The sequence below is a fragment of the Sitophilus oryzae genome, unplaced genomic scaffold, assembly GCF_002938485.1.
Source record: "Sitophilus oryzae breed Bouriz unplaced genomic scaffold, Soryzae_2.0 scaffold_119_pilon_pilon, whole genome shotgun sequence".
NCBI classification, from domain to species: Eukaryota; Metazoa; Arthropoda; class Insecta; order Coleoptera; family Curculionidae; genus Sitophilus; species Sitophilus oryzae.
The window spans coordinates 2,386,143-2,406,932 of NW_022145837.1; the positions used below are offsets into that span (position 1 = coordinate 2,386,143).

General features: G+C 33.4%; 1 protein-coding gene across 1 annotated transcript; it reads left to right on the forward strand.

The window, feature by feature from the left end:
• Window positions 1–92: 92 nt before the first annotated feature.
• LOC115891908 lies at window positions 93–14,602 on the forward strand. The gene is made up of 8 exons (XM_030912508.1): window positions 93–438; window positions 4,963–5,258; window positions 7,856–8,340; window positions 11,452–11,665; window positions 11,930–12,415; window positions 12,723–12,934; window positions 13,503–13,753; window positions 14,172–14,602. The coding sequence occupies exons 2-8, from the start codon at window positions 4,976–4,978 to the stop codon at window positions 14,464–14,466; spliced, it is 2,226 nt and encodes a 741-aa protein (XP_030768368.1). The 5' UTR covers window positions 93–438; window positions 4,963–4,975; the 3' UTR covers window positions 14,467–14,602.
• Window positions 14,603–20,790: the final 6,188 nt, after the last annotated feature.

Sequence of the window (20,790 nt, forward strand, 5' to 3'; positions counted from 1 at the left end):
ACAGAACACACGTAGACCTACTCTCGATTAATCTTTCCGAGATTATAAAGGATTAGATAAAGTCAACCTGAGACTCTTTATCACCATTATGCTCATTCCAACACGACCAGTGATCCCGAAACCGCTCACCGCGCAACCAACCACCCGACCTAACTTTGTTCCGATCACACGGTGATGAGTCTGTGATGGGTGGAGGCTGCTCCAAGAAGCCCGATCGCGAACGTTTCCGACGTCCAAGAGACTCGAGTGCCTCAGACAGTGTCGCCATGACTCAGCTCAAGGACGTGGAGTTCAGTGGTAGTGAGATTCGTGTGGAGTCGATTCACAAGGATGATCTGATCACGGTGGGGTTGATTAAGAAGGAGTTGCACGAGAACGCGCCTGTTTTTGTGTTGAACAATGCTTTTATGGCGATGCAGTTTTTGCTGATCACAAAGAGTATGTATCTTTTTTAAATTCTGTATTTTTGTACGGGTGATGTCTTAAAAAAGTTCAAATATTTTAATTATTGGTACTTAAATTTTCTAGACGGTCCGGCAATAGTGCGTCAAGCATTTGTAGCTCCTAGAATAAAAAGAACTTAGAGGAATTAACTTTACTAAAAAATGTGATTGCTCTACTTTACTGAAAATGGTGATGTATACAGGGGTATCAAAAACTGCTGGTCTATTTTAAATATTTTTGTAGACGGTATGTTGACGTTAAATCTTTTCCTGAAATACATCCTGGTATATACTTTAAGCTTGCACCGCTTACACTTGCTACAGGCTACAGATGCCCAACGCACTATTGCCGCATCCTGTATAATATGCCTTTATAGCTTTATGTTTTATTAAAATAGCTTTTTTTTCAAAAATATATATTTACTAGTGTGTACCCGCGACTTCGTTCTCGTCGAATTAATCATTTGTAATGGTGATGATAAAGCAAAGCAAGAATTTCCATTAACATACAAACTAAGATAAAATTTTCTTACATTTATGTCAGCATGAAAAAAAACAATATGGCGATATTATTATATAACTTGGTATAATATTTGAGGTGTAGTTTCATCTCGTTGGAATTTGACTTTCGAAAAATCCGTTTGCCAAAAATAAGCTTTTTACGTCAAGCAGTTTAAGCAGAATCGTGGTTAATCAATTACCCAACTTTTTGCAACACCCTGTATGTTTTTTTAAAAAATTTCAAAATATGTAAAAAAACAAAATCAATTATGCGTGTCCGAGTGCGTGTCCAAGTGTTTTCCCGAAAGGCTCACCGTATTTAAATAACAAATTTTTTTTATTTTTTCACCCGCTTGGAATTTGAAATTCGAAAAACCCCTCCTTATCGAACCTCTACACCCTACAGTCAATCCGTTTTCCAAAAATCAGCTTTAAACGTCAAGCAGTTTAAGTAGAATCGTGATTACTCAATGGTTATATTTTATGAAACACCCTGTATAAATTTTTAAAAAATCTTAAAATATGTAAAACAACAAAATAAAATATACATGTTTAAGAGTTTTTCCGAAAAACTCACCGGTTTTTAAATAAAAAATATTCTAATATTTGAGGGGTTGTTTCGACCCCTTAGAATTCGAGTTTCGAAAAATCCCTTCTTATCGAACCTCTACACCCTAAAGTCAAACCGTTTTCCAAAAATCAGCTTTTTACGTCAAGCGCTTTAAGCAGGATCGTGATTAATCAATGACCCAATATTTCGAAATACCCTGTATAAATTTTTTAAAAATCTTAAAATATGAAAAAAATAAAATAAAATATACGTGTTTAAGCGTTTTTTCGGAAACTTGACCGTTTTTAAATAAAAAATATTCTAATATTTGAGGGGCCGTTTCACCCCTTAGAATTCGAGTTTCGAAAAAATCCCTTCTTATCGAACCTCTACACCCTAAAGTCAATCCGTTTTCCAAAAATCAGCTTTTTACGTCAAGCGCTTTAAGCAGGATCGTGATTAATCAATGACCAGATTTTTGGAAACACCCTGTATACATTTTTAAAAAAATCTTAAAATATGTAAAAAAGAAAATAAAATATACGTGTTTAAGCGTTTTTTCGGAAACTTGACCGTTTTTTAAATAAAAAATATTGTAATATTCCACCCCCTTTTTACCCCCTTAGGGGATGAATTTTAAAAAATCCTTTCTTATCTTACGTAAACATCATAAAAGGAACCTCTGTGCAAAATTTCAGCTTTCTATGGTCACGGGTTTGGTCTGGGCGTTGATGAGTCAGTGATGAATGAATCAGGACTTACAGATTTATATATATATATATATATATATATATATATATATATATATATATATATATATATATATATATATATATATATATATATATATATATATATAGATTTCATAAAACTGTGTAGATTTTTTAGCCGATTATAAAAAACATATTTAAGTCAATTTAAAAAATTAAATATTTTCTGTCTTTGTTAGTTGTTAGCCAAAATCTTCTTACATTTCCCTCATACACTAATAATGTAGTCATATTTATTTATAAAATATGGTATAATACAGAGAAAATCGTATTTACAATACTACAATAGACATATCATATAAGACTTTTTGACAGAAAATGATTAATAATAAAATTCTGTGATTAGATTACTTAAATAAGATATCCAGTAAAACACTTGAAACCAGAGATGATCCCAGGATTTTTTTTCAATAAAAAAGTACACACTAAATGATTTATTAAGAAACAATGCTATATTACGTTTACAATTTTTTTAAATTTTTATCTGTAACAATTTTAGCACTAAAAATTATTTGTGTGATATGTAAAAAAATAGATATTATTTTCAAGCAGGATTTTAACTCTTGGACTGTTTGATCCATATCATCAAGGATTATTTTGTATAAGCTTATTCAAATAAAATAATATAAGGTTTTACCAGTTCAAATAAAGTAAAAGCATTTTAAGTTAACGTCTCCTTTTTGCTGCTGAGGCTAATCTGGAGGGAGCCTACTTGGTTTACGCGGAATCGGTACCGCGATCTACTACTATCCTACCGTCTTGGCGAGTGTCTAAATCAGCTCTTAAGGTACGCGCTAGAGATGGGCAAAAGTATCCGGTTTTTTGAATAACCGGTATTTTCCTCTAAAATAACCGGTTATTTAAAGGTAGTTTTTTTTTCACCAGTTAACCTAATAATAATTTCACCAGTTAACCTAATAATAACCTTGCATTACGTTCAATAACCTATAGCCGGTTATTTTTTAAAAAATCGTACTTGTTTAAAATAAGTAACAATTAAATATTAGCTGTTTGAATCGTAAATTTCGAAGAAGCGAACGGCACGGATCTTCCAGATATTACGACGATAACGGGAGATCCCGCTCCCGCTCCCAAAACGAAAATATATGACATCAAACATAAAATGTCAAAATTAAATCAGGCATCAGGCGAACCCTGATGATAATAATCAAAACAACGGCCGAATGGCCCTGACAGGTCAGGCCGTAAAACAAAGTACTAATGGCATAGACTACTACTAGCCACCAGCTAGCCAAGTGATACGAACCTAACTTCATATAGATTCTCTAAATTCTATATTTAAATTTTAACCGACTTTAACGGATTTTCAACGGTTCTTCAAAAGTTTTCCATGGTTTCGCCCAGTTTTACCCACGTTTCACCGTAAATATATTTTATTTGTAGTTTGAAGTCTCTCTTGAAGCTTAGACTAAAGAATACAAAATTGAAGTTCAAGTAATGAATGAAGATAATCTTTCATTATCTATTCATTCAGTCTCCTTATTTTTCTTTGGTATTTGATTAAAATAACTTGGTTGTAGATTGTAGAACTTGTGAGTTGTGTGGTTTATTTGAACGTTAAGTAATTACTAGTTTTAATATCATATCCATGTCTACTCAAAAAAAGTGAGGTTAGCATTTTTATTTAAATTCATTTTGTACATATACATACTTACATTGCTACAATCTCTATTTAATCATGCGATTTAACTAAGTTTATTATCTAAATTTGAAGTAGACCTATGGAGTGTAGAGGTAAGTAAACCTATAGGAAAACTAAATATTTAGTTTTGCTAGGTTAGGTTATTTGAATAACCGGTTAATTTGTGTCGGTTAATTTTGTCAAGTTATTATTTTTTAAAGATAATTCCGGTTAACCTATAACCGGTTTTTTACCAATAACCGCCCATCTCTAGTACGCGCACATTGACCAGAGCCGCACTCGCCGCACGCGCCGCACGAATCGCACTTTTTTTTTGTCGCGCACACCGACCCGAGCCGCACTCGCCACATTATTCGCTATTTTGTTTCTTTTTGCCCCTACTACACCCGTATTTGCCAATCGAATTTCTCATCAGTCGCTTCCGGAGTCCTGTCTGTGGTGATAAGCATGTTTTTTTTTAATATTTCTCGACAATAAATGACAACGAACAAGAAATAATTATGAGCTCCTTTCTAATAGAAGAAGAAGAAATCGCGAGAAAGAATCGAAAGTTATAGGCTCACAATATTGGCAAAAATCCACATTATTTCCATATTTAATTGAGGATGAACTAAAAAATTTTTAATATTTCAATATGAGTCATGAAAAATTTGCGAACTTTCTTAGCATATTGAATTTCTAATCTCCTCTTCGGCTACCTACGCTACGTAGAGTGGAAGGAATTGCGTGTGACGCAGCACTAGCCGCATTTACCGAAAATCATTCTGGCCCAACAATGCTGGCCGCATTTTCGTCGATGCGATTCGTGCGGCTCTGGCTAGTGTGCGCACCTTTATTGAAAGTAACAAAAACAATATTTTTCTTAGGTCGATGCAGCGCGTGCGGCTCTGGTCAGTGTGCGCGTACCTTTAGGGTACGTCCATAGTGAACCGGCTTCTCGCTTTTTCGCGGCAGACTAACGGTAAAAATAGAGGAACAGGCGTGGCCATAGTGCGTCAGTGAGCCAGCATCTAATTTTCTTTCATTTTGTTTCAGCATAATAACCAAGATGAGACAAGCAGCTGCAAGCCCACAAGAAAAGGAAATGAACAAAACTCTACTCAAGGATGAAACAGTGGAATGCACGTACCCAGACACTATTCTAGATGAAGTGAATAAAAATATAGTGTATAGACCAGTAGAAGAGAACAGTATAGGTGAAAATTTGTTGGCCAAAAGGATATACGTCATCAATGACCTCATTGAAGTGGTCAAGTCCAAGGAAATACCGCAGTATACCTCGATTGATAAGCCTTGTTATCAAGTTAGGATAGAGGAAAGTGATAGGAAAGGTAATAGAACGTTTTTTACTTGGGTTATTATCTACATATTTGGATTTTTGTCTGATTGTTCTTACATAAATCTTAAAGGAAAATCTTCGATTTTCGACAAAGCGGAGTCAATGAAGCGATAGCCATACCTACATTACTAACTTGGCTATAGCTTCTTTGGATATTTATTTTTTTATCCAGGACCCCACATAACATAAACAAAAGAGGTACCCTGTATATCTAATTTAGCAATTTGTATTGACTAATACAAATCTACTAAATAACTTGAATTGTTTGATGCTTGCGTGACTTCATATTCTTTTATTAAGTTGGATTTATCATATTATTTCGGATTAAAAATGACTGTTGTTTTATTTATTTATCTATACACTAGGAGGTTGATTTTTTGAATATTTTTTTTGATAAAAACGCTGCTGTTCTCTGATTAATGAAAGTGATGATATTTTGAATAATTTTCTTATAGAAAACAATGCCAGATTAAGTAGTACTACGTTTATTTTAATCTCCATTTTTGTTTTAATCCCGTTGTTCAATTTTTCCTAATTTATCGTATAAATATCGTCTATAATAATTGTTTAGATAAATAAAGAGATAATACTTTGCGTAATTCTTTATTCGGCGCTTATTGCAATGGCATTTTCATTTTGGGAAAAAATACTATTCTAGAATAATTACTTATAGTCAGATTAGTGATCAGGTAACCACGTGAAATACGTACAATAGAAAAAAATTGACCTTTTCCATCTAATTCTCAGTTTACTCCTCCTTCTCTTTCCACCTAGTTCACGTTTCATTATCATACTAGGAATTCTTGCTTCAGCCATTCTTTCACTGTGTCCCAGCCATCTCAGTCTTTGTGCTCTTGCTACTCCCGTTATTTAGAATTTTTTTTTAGAATTTAGAATGAGTGGGAGGGGGGTTAATCACTTCGACCTTACAGATCCATTGTGTCCCCCTTTCTTGAATCATAACTCATCATACAGTCCCAGGGCTTTGACAAAAGCCAGTATCTGGGACGGTTTTATAGAGGGTAGTTCTCCATCTCCAATATCAGTCGTACCAAACTTCATGGCATGAATGGCTGTCGTCTCGGCTCACTCAGTGATGAGGTGTACTGGTGTTTCACCATCTTCCCCACAGAATCTGCATTCGCCGTTTCTTCTTAGTTTCAATCTACTGAGGTGTTCATTGAGGAGACAGTGTCCTGTTAAAAACCCCGTGACAATCCGAAGATTGTTCTTACTCAGACCCAGGAAGATCTGTGATTTTTCTTGATCATAAGCCCTCAGAAACTTCTTCGAGTGTCTTAGACAATTGCAAGATTTCCATTCCAGGTTGCGGATGGAATCTTCCAAGTTCTTGAGTTCCGCCTTGAGTTGGTTACCACTTGGAAAGCAGAACGGTTCTGGTCCAGTTAGTGGAGTGTTCGCTCCTTTCCTAGCTAGATTATTTGCTTATTCATTGCCTTCTATCCCTTGGTGAGCAGGCACCCAGTGTAGGAGGACTTTGTTTTCTTTGCCTAATCTATTCAGCTTCTCTATGCATTCTTTGACCAATTTCGAATTGATTGATACTGAGTTGATCGCCTTTAACGCTGCTTGACTATCAGATAAGATGGCTATTTCTTGTTTCCGATAGTTCCTATCTAAGATAAGTTGTACGCATCTCTCGATAGCGTAGATTTCTGCCTGTAGGATACTAGGGTAAGTGCCCATTGGTTCAGAGTAATTAGCTCTCGGCCCAAACACTCCGATCCCTGTTCCCGTATTGGTTTTGGAAGCATCAGTATACCAAGTTATGGTATGGTCTTTTAACTGCTGGGCAAGCGTTTCGCTCTTCCAATCCTTCTTAGTGATCAGGTAACCACGCGAAATACGTACAATAGAAAAAAATTGACCTTTTCCATCTAATTCTCAGTTTACTCCTCCTTCTCTTTCCACCTAGTTCACGTTTCATTATCATACTAGGAATTCTAGCTTCAGCCATTCTTTCACTGTGTCCCAGCCATCTCAGTCTTTGTGCTCTTGCTACTCCCATTATACTCGGTGCCCGATCTTCATTTGTTCTTCTGGTCCATATGTTGTCTATCTTCTTTCCTCCAAAAATCTTCCTCAGTATTTTTATTTCTTTCCCAAATCTCTAGCCACGAACTTTCCGTTGCATTGAACGTCCACGTTTCACATGCATACAGCACTATTGGTCGTATTATTGTTTGGTACATTCTGTTTTTTAAACTTTTAGAGTTGTTCTTACTCTTAATAATTTTCTGTAGTGCGCTAACACATCTATTTCCTGCCATTATTCTTGCCATCATTTGTTGGGTTACATTTGGTTTGGTTTGGTGTCTTTTTGTATGCAGAAGGTATGGGGGTATGCTCTGTTGATTCCCGCATCTTTTATAACTTTTTCTAATACTACATTAAACAGTACTGGAGATAGTGGACCCTGTCTTAATCCGTTCCTGATTATACATTTTTCCGTTGTTTTCCTGTTTACTTTGACTTCATTTACTGTCTAAACTAAAATTAGCCTTATAATTTTCCTTGATACCTAAATAACTGTATTTCACTCTTTTTAAAATTTATTCTTAATTTCAGGCTTTGTCAAACTGACTCAGATCCAAAACAACGCTGCCATTTTCGCAAACCGCGAGTACGATGAAAACTACGAACCCTTACCAGGCCCATCATCAAAATCAGACTCTGAGTATAGTTACATCACCGAGCTAAGAACTCCAAAACAGATTGAGGTTGACACTACAGTAGAAAGACGCGATACCCTCCCAGAAACGTGTTTCACTCACAGAAAGGTCAAGTGTCTTCCCAGTGAGGAGCTGGACGAAGATGATGAAGAAGAAAGGTTGAAGTTTCTGGAGAATCTGAATGAAGACGATTTTATTAAAGATGTTATATACGTTAATTCGAAAGGGTTTATGAAGTATTTTCAGAATACTTTGTTTACCACGTCGCTGGGGAAGTCATTGGGGTTTACTGAAGAGTCGATAGCTTCGGCTAAAGCCATTCCTGGGAAGATATTTTGTGATGACGTTGATATAGAGACTACGACAACAAAAACTTTTGAGGTAAAGTATAGTGTAGGCTTTTTGAAACTTTGAAACTGCGACATTATTTACCTTTACTGCGATTTCCTTCATTCGTCTTCTTCACTAGTGATGAACAAATACAAGACACCAGACCAAGATTCTCTATCTCTTGGGCTTTCTGCGAGACTTGTAACTCTTACATTATTTCAGTAGAGTTACTTTCTATACAGGGTGGCGCACCTCATTCGCCTCGTTCATTTATACAAAAAACGGAAAGATGTAGAAACAAAATATTTTATGGGTATATGTGGGAAGACAATGTGCATAATTTAAAATTATTTTGAAATGTACGGGGCATGTCATGAGTTAGATTCATACCAAAATTATATTTTTTCTTATGGAACACCCGGTATTTTATTTTTGGATTCTTGGAAATAAAATAAGGTTATTTATTATAAGGGCTTAATATGTATAAAAGCTTTGGTTTTTAAGATATTTAAAGATATGTAAATATGCATGCTATAAAAAAAAGTTTGTAAAACACCCTGTACATTACTTTTCGGAATTAATTCTTATGCTGACTTTTTAGCCAGAGAAATAAACTGTACTAAAAAAATTGATTGCTTCCTTAAATGTATACAGGGGTATCAAAAATTGCTGGTCTTTTTTAAATATATATTTTACATTAAAACTTCGTTGTTTCAAATGCAACACTCTGTATTGTTTAAAATAAGTTGAAGCAGATTTAAATGCTCTGTCAAATTTTATTAGGGTTTCCTATATACCTATCTGGCTCAGATTTTGAACAAAGATCGAATTTTTCACTAAAATGACAAACAAGAGGACTGGTGTCGGCAATTTTCTAGTGACGGTAGCTACATATTTTCAAAATCGAAATTATTTTATGGACTTTATTTAAATGTTTGCTTTTGCTTAAAATACCTAGAATAATTTAATAAATAAGTATTTATTAATTTTTCAAGAAAACAAAGAAGTAGTTTTTTGATTTATACAGGGTTGTTCACCACATACGACACGGAGTATTGTAGCTAAACGATGAGATTTTTACAAATTGTAAGTTTTGGGTTCGATGAAGGACTATTAGAGGTACAATTTAAAAATAATTTTACAAGATACAGAGTGTCCCAAATAAGTAAAAAATATCAAAGTTGTATTTTTTTAAATGGAACACCCTGTATATTATTACATTTTTAGTTTCTACGATTAAAATAAAGGTAAATTTGATTAAGGTTTATTATACTTAAACCTTACCGGTTTTGAAATATTTTCAATTTTGTGAAATTGCAGTTAAAATTTTAAGGCTTCATTTCTCCAAGGGTATCAAAGTTTTTAATACTAAATGTTTACTGAAGTTTATTTACTGATCAGTTATTGTGTTGCAATAATAAAAATAATACTACCTTATACAGAGTGTCTAAAAATTTATTTTAAATAATTATTTGCTTCAAACGGCAATAACTTGTTTAATTTAAATGGAACACCCTGTATATTTTACGAGAATCAGATGCACAATTTAATTCTCTATCAACTTATATTATACCATTTTTTACCTATCTCTTTAAGTTTCCGTAGAAAATGCATTTTCTTGTAATTTAGAACTTATTTATCAATATACCCATGGACTATTGACATTTTAGATTATTTTTACAGATGTACCAAATTTTTAAAGAGTACAGATACTAATATTGTCGGTATAATTCATTTATTTCATTAAAAAATTAAAAAAAAACTGTTTAAATATTTGTTAAAGAGGATCAATTAACATGATTCCAGTATTCAAACTACATTAACTGACTGTTTGCGTTGATTAACAATAATTGCTCCAAATACTAAAAAACTGAATTTTGTATGGGCATTAGACAGTGTGATAAAAGTAACACCTTAAAATGATATTTCATTTTTAATAAATGCTTATTTATAACAACAAAGACTTTAATTTGATAACTTATTATTATATTGATTTCTGACTCAAAAATCCACATTTATTTATAATAATATATTAACGAACACAATTAAGTATGTCATTAATTAGTATATGGGCGGAAATAATGGTGTTATATTTAATTAATGGTATACTCTTTTTAAAAATTTAAATAGTTTTCTTTTTGCATACAAATGGGCTAGTAATATTATCGTTTTGCTAAAACGATAATATTACTAGTCTGTACATTTTGTACATTTGTTGCTTTAAAAACATAAAATGTCAGTATTCCATGGATATATTGATAAATGAGGTCTAAATTATAAGAAAATGCATTTTCTACCAAAACTTGAAGGGATAGGTAAAAATGGTATAATACAATTTGATAGACAATTTAATTGTGCATCTGATTCTCCTAAAATGTACAGGGCATTCCATTTAAATTAAAGAAGTTATTGCCGTTTGAAGCTAATAGTTATTTGAAATAAATTTTTAGACACTCTGTATAAGGTAGTATTATTTTTATTATTGCAACACAATAACTGATCAATAAATAAACTTCATTAAATATTTAGTATTAAAAACATTGATACCCTTGGAGAAATGAAGCTTTAAAATTTTTACTGCAATTTCACAAAATTGAAAATATTTCAAAAACGGTAAGGTTTAAGTATAATAAACCGTTTTTGAAATATTTTCAATTTTGTGAAATTGCAGTAAAAATTTTAAAGCTTCATTTCTCCAAGGGTATCAATGTTTTTAATACTAAATATTTAATGAAGTTTATTTATTGATCAGTTATTGTGTTGCAATAATAAAAATAATACTACCTTATACAGAGTGTCTAAAAATTTATTTCAAATAACTATTAGCTTCAAACGGCAATAACTTCTTTAATTTAAATGGAATGCCCTGTATATATGGATATCTTTGAGCATAAACCCTTGAGGCTAACAACCAATTTTCCTCACAAATTAAAATAACTCGTAACATATCCATTCCTTCCGCCAGCAGATACCGCTCCATTTTTCTTGATAAAATAATGAATACTTACTTATTAATCTATTGTAGATAAATCAAATAAAAGTAAGCTGTTATAAATTTAAATAAAGTCCATATACTAATGTCGATTTTAAAAATAGTTACTAACTATAACTAAAAAATTGCAATGAAAAATCGCTTATTTCATTTTTCCTTTATTTCTACAGGTAATTCCAGCAGTTGGCATCACATGGCCTCTGGATCAGACTTACGAATTTATCACTAGGGAGGACAGACCCACCATTGTTGATAGAAGGACAGGCATCAAATATAGATGGCCTACAGATGGTCCTGGAGGCATGATAGACGAAATCATCGAGCTTTCTGCTGTCCTCGTTCCAAAAGGCTATGCCAAGAAGAAAGGAATTAACGTAGATAACAGTAAGTAACTCAATCTTCAACCTCAACTTCTTTCTATGATTTTTATTTAAGTCTTTGCTATGATGCTCTTTGGTATTCTGATCCTACACAGATCTTCTTGTGTTAAGTACACTTATTTATTGTTATGTTACTCAGACATATTCTTTTTGCTTTACCTGCGTTATTTTCAGAGATATAGAGTTAAAGAAAATGAGCGAAGTATTTCCCTAATAAACCCTAGTTGGTCTAGATTTAGGTTCTGACAATATCATTTTTCTGTTATAGATCTCGAATGGGAGATGAACTTTCCTAAAGCAGAACGCTACCTGGAAGCTCGCATGTCCCATGCTCAAATGAAGTCCTTCCTGTTACTCCTAACACTGCACAAGAGTTTCATAGCTCCCGTGACTCAGCAGTACGGCCTCCTACCTGAGCACATCCGCACTCACATGTACTGGGAGTGCGAGAAAGACTACAGGAACTGGCCTGAGCACCGACTGGGCACCAAAATGCTCATGGTACTGAATAATCTAAAAAAGCGACTCTACGTTGGCGTTCTTCCCGATTATTTCGTCAAAGATAAGAACTTGTTCGAGAACATCCCTCAGAAGTACCTGCAGTACGCTCAGAAAGTGTTGTTGGAGGTGCTTGAAAACCCTGTACCGTATTTTATCAGTTCTTTGAGGAACTTGAGGTATACGAGTGGAAAATTTTACCCTTCCATTGATTTGAAGGATCTGTTTGAGTCTCTTACTACGAAAAATAGTGCTGGTAAGTGTAAAACAGTTAAAGAAATACTTGCTATGGTAATTTAAGTGTTAAAAGTAATAAACTTTTAACAAGTATATCATAGTTAGTATGGTACACTTTTAACAAGTATGCAATACTTAATAAACATATTTTAACAAGTATGATATACTTGTTAAAATACTTGCCAAATCAATATCTCTTACAAACGAATTTATGTGAAAAAACTCACAAATTCTTATGACTTTTTAACTCATTAATGTTAAAAGACTTAACGACGTGTTTTTAGAAAGTAAAAATTCCCTAAATAATGTTGATAAATATTTTCCAGGATTAGTCAACCCAAAGCTTCTGACAAATCAGCGGATACCATACTTGAAGAAAAGAGTGTATAAAGACCCAGAACAGCAAATACAGCATTTGAGGGAAGTCAAAATAAAGGAAAAAATCCTCGCCAAGAGACTTAAAGAGAAAGAAGACCAACTTTTAGCCCAAAAGAAGGAAGAATTAGAGAAAAAGGCTAAATCTGACATAGATCTTGAGGTAAAATGAATTATAATATTTTAAATAAAAGTGATCTACTTTTAACAAGAATATCATAGTATGTTAAACTCTTAACAAGTATAGGTATAATACTTGTTAAAAGTTGTTAAAGTTAATACTTGTTAAGATATTTTAACAAGTACGAATATTGTATGCTTGTTGAATTACTTTTAACAAACATTGTAAACAAAAATACTTGTTAATAAGTAGTAAACAAGTAAAAGAAAAACACTTGTCAACAAAGACAATTGAAAAAGTCACGAATCTATATTTATTAGAAAGGACATTAAATGCTAAAAGTGATACTTTATTTTGTATGAGGGGACCAAAAAAAATATAATTAAGTAATGAAAGATATACTTTTAACAAGCATAAGTCAGGGTACGGAATAAGTATATCATACTTGTTAAACTCTTATTTTAACAAGTATAATATACTTGTTAAATTACTTTTAACCCGAAGTGTGAGGACAATTTTTTTAAATAATTTTTTTAATTTTTATTAATTAACAATAAATTCAATTTCATTTATTTATATTATTTAATTAGATCATGTTTAATGCTTCTAGGTTAAGATAGAAAAAACTCTGGATTTGTGGAAAACTAAATCCATTCTGGCCTTTTTCATCAAAATCTTCCTGGACATTGCGAAGAAGAGTTACGTGCTAGCGACCAAAGAACAGGCCTTGTTCTATTTGAAACAGGCTTATTACCTTACAAGAATACTTGAGGAAGAATCTCCAGCCTTTACAGATGAAGCTAAAGAGTGGTACCAGCTTATAAATGTGGAAGAGTCAAAAATTAAAAGGAAATCTCTAAGGTATGATTACAGATTACAGTACGTCTGCTGGATATGTGTCTATGAAAGGAATGCGGACAAAAAAACATTTAAATAAACTGCAATATATTTTATACGTCGACTTGACGAGTACGTCACCGCAAATCGCTCCGCCCACTCATTTTATTGGCTATTTGCAAATTTGTCGAATTTTTATTGATGGGACGCGTCGTCTAATTTTTTACGAAAAACATCGAGAGAATATCGTTTCCCCTCTCACGGATACCCCGTAGCTACAGAACGGACAGACGTACTGTACTCTTATAAGGCTAGTATAACCTTATATATCTATTGTGTCCACCTGTTATAACTCATCATACAGTCTCAGGGCCTTGAGAAAAGCCAGTATCTAAGGCGGTTTTACAGAAATTTGTTTCACATTTTTTTATTTTTATTCCAGATCTGCCTCGATATCAGACAGTAAGCCTCCCACTCCTGTCAAAAATCCGGTGGTGCAATTCCAGTTTGACATTTCTCCGCATGCCAAAACCGGTTCCATCAAGCTGAACAACCTGCAAGCATCGTACCTCAACGGAAGTGTCAACGGGCAAGCTCCGCCTGCTTTGAGGAACCTCAAACCAGTCCAAAGGAATACTAGTTTTAAGGAAAATGGCACTTTGCAACATAGTAATAGTTTGAGGGAGAATGGTGTGATTCAACCACCCAGAAAAAAGACTGTGGCATTTGTGACATGAGTGTTTTGAATAGAACAGAAGTGTATATAAGTATTTAGTCAGTATATTAATAAACATAACTTTTATTCGTGATGTTTTTTTATTTTATTATTTATGTAGACTTAGAAGTTAGTGGAGAAAATATATGTTGTAAATTAGAATGTAAAATTGTACATATAAATATATATTATTTTCTTTAAAAAGTTCGTTTATTATTTATAATAGTGTATTTTTACTTATAATTTTAAATAAAAACCACAAAAACGCATACAACATATTTTCTAATAACTTAAACAATAGAAAACATTTCTTGAAAAGGATTCTGGGTTTTTTTGTCGCTAGAAGTAGGTAATACTCGTAAAAGTTCCAAATTATTCGTAAAAAAATACTTTTTCCAAATATGCTAATGAACCACCCTTCAGGGGCGTAGATAGGTGTATGCTATGGGGGTGGTACTATGATTAAGTCGCAAAAAAAATCACCCTCGGAATTTTTTTGTCGAATTAAAACGACGGCGATTTTTCTGTCTTCAAAAAGATATAAAAACATAACACAAAAATTAAAATATAGATTTGTAAATAACATTAACAAAAATGAAACAACGACGTTTATTAGTTAATTTTCTATAAACTATAAATAAAAAACTCTAAACTATCAAAAAAAAACTATAAAAACTATAAACTATAAATAAAACTACAAAACAAAATCAAGTTTTCTAGTACGCTGTTTGGAAAACCTATCAATAACAGCATCAACCTTTATTTCAATATCTTTATGGATATTGATTAGAGTTAACCCCACTAATCTGTCCTGGCCAATAAGAACACTTTGTGTGCTTTTAATTAGGTCGAACATATTATAAACGATACATCAACATAATTAAAAGCATACAAAGTGTTCTTATATGTCGGACATTAATTAAAAAAAATCCTTTCATAGTCAATGACTATTTCAATTCTCGTATCTCGTCAAGCGTCAGGGGGGGGGGTACTGTCCCCAGTTACCCCCCTTATCTACGCCCTTGCCACCCTTGTTTTATTTGAAAAAATGGATATATGACCGAAAATACGATTTGGGCATCTTTTAACCGGTCAGGAAAAGACACGAAAAACATTAGACGATCGAATCTATTTTTCCAAGACTCCTTGATTAAAAATTAGCGTTTTTAACACAGCTATCTATGGCACTCTAGATTGAAATTTAAAATACGATTATTTTTTAAGCCAATATAAAAAATTGACACAAGATATGCCATTCTATTTAGAGTGTCATTTTCTATCGAATGAAGTAGAAATATACCGAGAGCGCCTTTTAAAAATCAAAAGTTGTAGTCATTTCCGGTGAAACAGGAAGTGGTTGAAAATAATTAAATACGTCAGTCAATCCTAATTTATGTCATATACCAGGGCCATCCTTAGACTGTTGGCCGCCTGGAGCAAGCCCGAAAAAATGCACCCCCCCCAACAGACAATTTTTTTTTATTAGTGCGAGGTTTGATCCGAAGAATCAGGTGTGAAAAAAAATGATGAAAGTTGTGCCACAGATGGTAAGAAATATTATCAAACGCTTTCCGTAAAAAAGGAAATAAATATATGGCAAGATTTTCAGAATTAGCATTTAAATTTTGTATTTAAAAGGAGCATCACATGGTACTTAACAAGAATAAAAAAAAATATTATAAGGTACATTGGCCAAACTAACACCTAAAACTAGATAATATAAATTATTATAAATTATTAACAAAACATTTAGCGTGATTCAATTTAAATTTAATCTAAATTAAATATTTAACAACAGGATTTAATGGAACCAAAGGTCTAAAACAAGGGTGCTGTATTTCACCAACACTGTTCAAGATATATCTCGAACACGTTCTCAAAGGTTGGAAGCAAAAATGTAGAAATATGGGAGTACCCATAGAGGATAACATGCTCTACACACTTTGCTTCGCGGACGATCAGGTGATCATAGCACAAGATTACGATGACATGTAAGCTTATAGAAGAATATCAGAAATGGGGACTCGAGATCAATACTAACAAAACAGAATATATGTGTATCGGAGGAGAACAACAAGATCTAATGCTAGAAGAAGGGAAGAAAATTTAGTGCTGCACAAAATACAAATATTTGGGTATGCAAATCACAAATGATGGACTGTTGGATACAGCAATTAAAGAACGAAACCAACTTGGAAGGAATACTATCACGGTATTGAATGGAATACTGTGGGACAGAAGCATAAACAACAAGAACAAAACTTTAATATACAATACCATCATAAAGAGTATAACCACGTTCAGCTGTGAAGTCTGGCCAATTAAGGAAACAACAAAACGAATGCTGGAAGCTACAGAGATGGATTTTTGGAGAAGATCAGCAGGCAAATCAAGACTCGAGCGAATAACTAATGAACGCATAAGAGAGATTATGGAAGTTAAACATACGATAGTGGACGACATAAAGAACAGTCAACTCATATGGTACGGGCATGTCCAAAGAATGGCAGAAATAAGAATCCCAAAGCAAATTATAAACTGGAAACCTGCAGGAAGAAGAAAACCGGGTAGACCGGGTAGACCGTTTATGGAGGAAATATCTCTCGGAGACGGTGCATGGAGAGACAGACAGGCGTCGGAATGGCAGAGAGATGGCATCGGAAGATGTAGAACGTTTTAAACCGATTAATATATATATTAACAAAACAAAATTCGTAATAAATACATAGACATAATCCTGAGAAACAAAATTCCTAACATGGACCTAACATGGAAATAAAATCGTCGATGTTTAGACTGTTCGCTATTTCGTGCTCAACAGATATTAAAGATAATCCGCTTAATCGTTCTTGTATCATAGTTGATCTTAGGTAATTCTCAATTATTTTGAGTTTAGAAAAACTTTTCTCTCCGGTTGCCACTGAAACCGGCAGCGTTAATAAGATTCTTATGATAATAAGATGTAAATATTTGAAAAGTTTCCAATCAGATCGTGAATTTTGAAATATTTTAGTGTTTGTTTTGGACAACTGAAGTTTTCGGCATTATCTGGTGGTATTAGAGCAATTAGAACTAATATCTCGTCCTGAAGCTCTAGGCCATTAATATCATGTTTGTCTCCGTCCGTTAAATAGAGATGAAGATCCATACAATGCTTTGTTATTTCCTCTCGTTGATATTCCTGAGAACTGTGAAGTCGTATAAAAACGAAAAATAGTCCTAGTGAGCTTTTAACAACCTTTCCTGGAAAGCCTCATGGATTGTATCCAGGACAACAAAGAAAAAATCGAGTTTAAACTTTTCCTGTGGATCTAAAATTGGCTCATCCACTGATTCATACAAAAACTGTTTAGTTTTTTTTCTTGGACGAGCTCTAATGTCAGTAAAAACTGCTTCAATTTCCAGCTCTTCTGCCAGCTCTGCAGCATCCACTAATATTTCTCTAAAATGGTCGTCAGTCCTTATTTTGACAAAATAGTCGTCGATAGCTTTTAGAGCTTTTGTGAACTCAATGATGTCGAGTTTCTCATTCTGAAGCAGTTTACTAGTTGCATTTATACTGTTGGAAATTTCGTACCGAAAATGACCATTTTTCCAAAATGTAGGACTGACGCATGACGTACCGAATTTGGTCAAGATGTACCGAATTCAGTACAATTGTACCGAAACGGCCGCCCTCAAATTTGGCCGCCTGGAGCAACTGCTCTTCTGCTCCACCCCTCAGGACGGCTCTGCATATACTAACCTACCCAATCTCGTTTTTTTTTATCTGAAAAAATACAAAAGTTATAGGGGTGAGGCATTTTTGAGACGCACCCGGTATTTTTATTATAAATCGTTGACTTTCTATTAAATGACATTATATGATGTCAAACTTCGCCACTACCAATTAATGAAAAAAAAACATTTAATATAAAAACATCTTAAAAAAAGGATTATTGAAAAATGCAGGAAATTTAATGGGAAGTTGTAATTAAGTGTATCGTGTAGTGTGATTACTTGTTCAAATCTGTAAACAAACTGATAGTAGAAACAAAAATTTACACGCTTTCAATAAACAATAACAAATAAGTTTTTCCAACATGAAATCTTTTGAAAAAATCAATTTAATTGATAATTTAAAGTGATAAAAAATGAAAACAAAAATTCACCATAATTTTGCTAATTTTTAGCGGCAGCATTATACATTATCAGTATAAATAAAAATTATAAATAGCATAATTACCACTTTTTAAAAAGAATTATAAACACTGAGGAAAGGAAAATATAATATTTCTTGATAATTGTTGTAACCCTGCTTATCTTTAATATGCGTTTGAGCCCAGGAGGGTCCTAGGGCTTTTGTTTTTTTTTAAATGAAAAATAATTTTAAAAAACACATTTTTTAAAATTACATAAAACGTTTACATGAATTTCTCTATCAATAAATTTCATAGACGTGGTTATCAAACTGTGTTCCCGTAGATTACTTAAATACCTACAAATTTTCTAAAAAAATAAAAATTAACACATTTTTTGAACACAACAAAATAATATTAACTAAGAGTAACTCTAGTAAAACTAGAAAACGTCATTTTTACTGCATCACAAGCAAATAAAAATTAACACGTAGCCAACAGTCATAATTCAGGATTTCTCTGGGGAGTGCCCAGCAGCACCTGGGGGGCCCGGCACGCCCGGGCACCCCTGTATTTACGCCAATGATTATTGTATTTGTGCCTCATTGGAGTACGACCTCCTCTGAAATTGCCCACCATTCATTTACCCTTAAAGCCATAAACGAGCCTTCAGCAATTATAACTTTTATTATTATCACTCGGTAAGGAATTTCTATCGTAAAATAATTGAGCTTCGATTTGGTCAGGTCCGTGTCTATTCAGACAATAGTATTCTCCAGACTATATTGTCCTTTTTACCGAAGTATTGTCGCCTACTCTTAAACAGTAATTTTAAGAATATTAAGTTGTAAGGTACGCCGGCGCCGCGCCGCTGGCTATTTGCAGGTTTAGAAATTATTTAGCTGACTGAGAATCTGCCAAAAAGTCACAACCTAACCTAGCCGGTCCCACACGACTTGTCAAACACGTTCCAACGATGGACACATGAACATTTGCTGCATCGTGTAGGAGACACCCTTGTGAATTGCCATATTCCAACGCAACCAACGTTGGATGCATCAACCTGGCAATTCACAAGTGTGTCTCCCACACGATGTGGCAAATGTCCCTGTATCCAACGTTGTAAGGTGTTTGACACATCGTGTGGGACCGGCTTATACCAAATGATGCGGCCAACGTTGGTTCCAACTACTACTCTAATCTCAGTCTTTTGTTTCATTGCACTGTCATTTTACTTTTAATTCCTTTTAACATAGTGTACATAATTGTTAAAGTTTTTACTAAAGTGTGTGTCAATCAATATTTGAGCAGAACCGGTGCTCTATGGTTTCTAGAAGCTAATTTTTTGGCCAAAATACATATTTTAGACTCACTGTATATGGACTTTTTTTGTAAGTGGAATGCAAGCAAATATACAAATGAAGAAGACAAAAATATATACATGTGATATTTTTGTTTAGTTTTCATTTTTATTCCTTATCAGCATTTATATTCAGACTTTCTAGTGAAGTATTTGTGCCTATTCAGTTTTTGTTTATTTTCAGTTTCGTTTGATTAAGTGATATAGTTCAGTGGGATATAAAAACGGATTACTGTTATTTTTATACTTTATGGTATGTATTTTTAAGAAATCACTAACAATTGCACATAGGAATCAGCGTCCATTATTTTTTAATTAATTAAAAATAATGAGTTTAAGACAGAACATAAATACAAAGTTAAAAGTTTAGTTTGACTTATAAAAAATTAATAAGTAATAAGTTAATAAGTAAAATTTGAAACAATCCTTTCTGAACATATGAAAGAAAAAATTGGCTGCTACTAGCTGCAACTTTTTTTAAAAGAATTTTTTTCAGTTATGTATTGATTGAAAAACATACATCTTTTGGGAAAATGGCTACAAGGGGCCGATAAAGTTGAGAAAAACGGGTATGGTCCAAATTTTGTAAGACAGAAATTTCAGAATAATGAACAAGAACTATCAGGCACAATGGAAAAAAAGATAAATCGCCTTTGTATAAATTTTGAAAGAAGATGGCAGGCGGCTTTGCGGCTTAAAGATTTACTTTTAAAACAAAATGAAGACTGGTTAAAGGAGGATTTTATCCTTGAGTTAAATGAACCTCTTTTATCCACATCATCTGTCGGCCGCCCACGATTACCTTTTTCGGAGCAATCTTCCAGAACCCAGAGAAGAACGGCCTCAAAAGTTTCCGAGGAACATAAGT

What these genes read in the sequence shown, in the direction of transcription:
- LOC115891908 (XM_030912508.1), top strand. Translation starts at nt 4,976, where the DNA reads ATGAGACAAGCAGCTGCAAGCCCACAAGAAAAGGAAATGAACAAAACT. An exon ending in TACTACGAAAAATAGTGCTG is followed by an intron (nt 12,416 to 12,722) that starts GTAAGTGTAAAA and finishes AATATTTTCCAG; the next exon opens with GATTAGTCAACCCAAAGCTT. An exon ending in ATTAAAAGGAAATCTCTAAG is followed by an intron (nt 13,754 to 14,171) that starts GTATGATTACAG and finishes TTTTTATTCCAG; the next exon opens with ATCTGCCTCGATATCAGACA.